The 1436-nt window shown below is 44.6% G+C and overlaps 1 protein-coding gene across 1 annotated transcript in view; it reads right to left on the reverse strand.

The window, feature by feature from the left end:
- Positions 1-1436, reverse strand: part of LOC111980100 (noelin-2) — a 49673-nt gene that overhangs the window by 7276 nt on the left and 40961 nt on the right. The window contains 1 exon segment of the mRNA XM_070449786.1: positions 44-199. Coding sequence (XP_070305887.1) covers positions 44-199 — 156 coding nt within the window.

The raw sequence follows: 1436 nt of genomic DNA on the forward strand, positions 1-1436 counted from the left end.
GATTGATTTTCAGTACAGATGAATGGACACATGCACGCGTTACCTGTAAGCTCTTGGGGTTGAGGCTTCGGGGGTTGTCTGAGGCAGTCTTCAGCTTGACGTCTACAGCCTTCATCAGGCTCTCTGTGTTCCTCACATACTGAAGGTCCCTGTTGGTCCGCAGGTCCAGCAACTCCATGGACTGGGTGATGTTCTGGACCTGTCAGTCAAACACACACATGCTGTTAGACGCACAGACAGACAGACAGACAGATAGATACAGAAGCCCRGTTTATACCTGGTTCTAACTTGAGTCCCTTGTCCTGATCTTGTCCACATTCCCGATTGTGCCCACATGTTTTGACAGGTGTAGACACTCAAAAGACACAGATCATCCTGCCCAACTCCAGAGGTAGTCAGACGCACATTGTGTCTGGATATCTTACTAGCGTAGACCGATCTGTACAAAGAAACCATTTAAATCATCATTATTCCTCCCTAAAATCATTGAGAGGTGGCACCATTGACTGACTACATCAATATGTGTCTTACAATAAATAAATGTTATTTTGAAGGAATAGCTGTGGAATCATTTGCATAAATGAAGGGACCAGGAACTCTTGTGACAATGCAGACGGATAACAGACACATTATAATATCATATGTAGACACATTTCTGGACATGTGGGCACAATCAGTATGTGGACAAGATCAGGACGGACCCATGTTAGCACCATGTATAAACGGGACTAGAGTCAGACCCACACGGAATCAGACGCACAGACTCACAGACAGACACGCAGTCAGACACACAGACTCACAGACAGACACGCAGTCAGACACACAGACTCACAGACAGACACGCAGTCAGACACACACAAAATGACATGTTTATTCAGTGGCCTGTGTTTTCCGTTTTATTGAAATGAGTGTGCTGTGCCGTACTCCCAACAGCACTTTGCCTTCACTTCCTCTTATCAGAAGTTAGCGGTGTCTTCCTCCTCTCACCACCAGCTGTCCAGCCCACCCACTGGGACATCCTCCCACTGGAACCACCCACTCACTATACACTCTGCTACTGATCTATTCCACCCACACACTACACCCACTCTCCCACACACATACTGGCCAGGGTTCAACTGGCCAAACCTTATGTAACTAATTAACAGAATGAAATATTCATTTGTGTATTAATGTATGTACATTCATTATTATGGAGTTTGTAGTTCATTCAATTTGTGTATTAAAGTATGTACTGTACATGAATTACACTATATATACAAAAGTATGATTCGTGGATTTGGTTATTTCAGCCACACCTGAGCACAGAGCCATGCAATCTCCARAGACAAACATTGGCAGTGGAATTGCCTTACTGAAGAGCTCAGTGACTTTCAACATGGCACCGTCATAGAATGCCATCTTTCCAACAAGCCAGTTCGTCAAATTTCTGTCCT

The sequence above is a fragment of the Salvelinus sp. IW2-2015 genome, linkage group LG20 (genome assembly GCF_002910315.2).
Source record: "Salvelinus sp. IW2-2015 linkage group LG20, ASM291031v2, whole genome shotgun sequence".
NCBI classification, from domain to species: Eukaryota; Metazoa; Chordata; class Actinopteri; order Salmoniformes; family Salmonidae; genus Salvelinus; species Salvelinus sp. IW2-2015.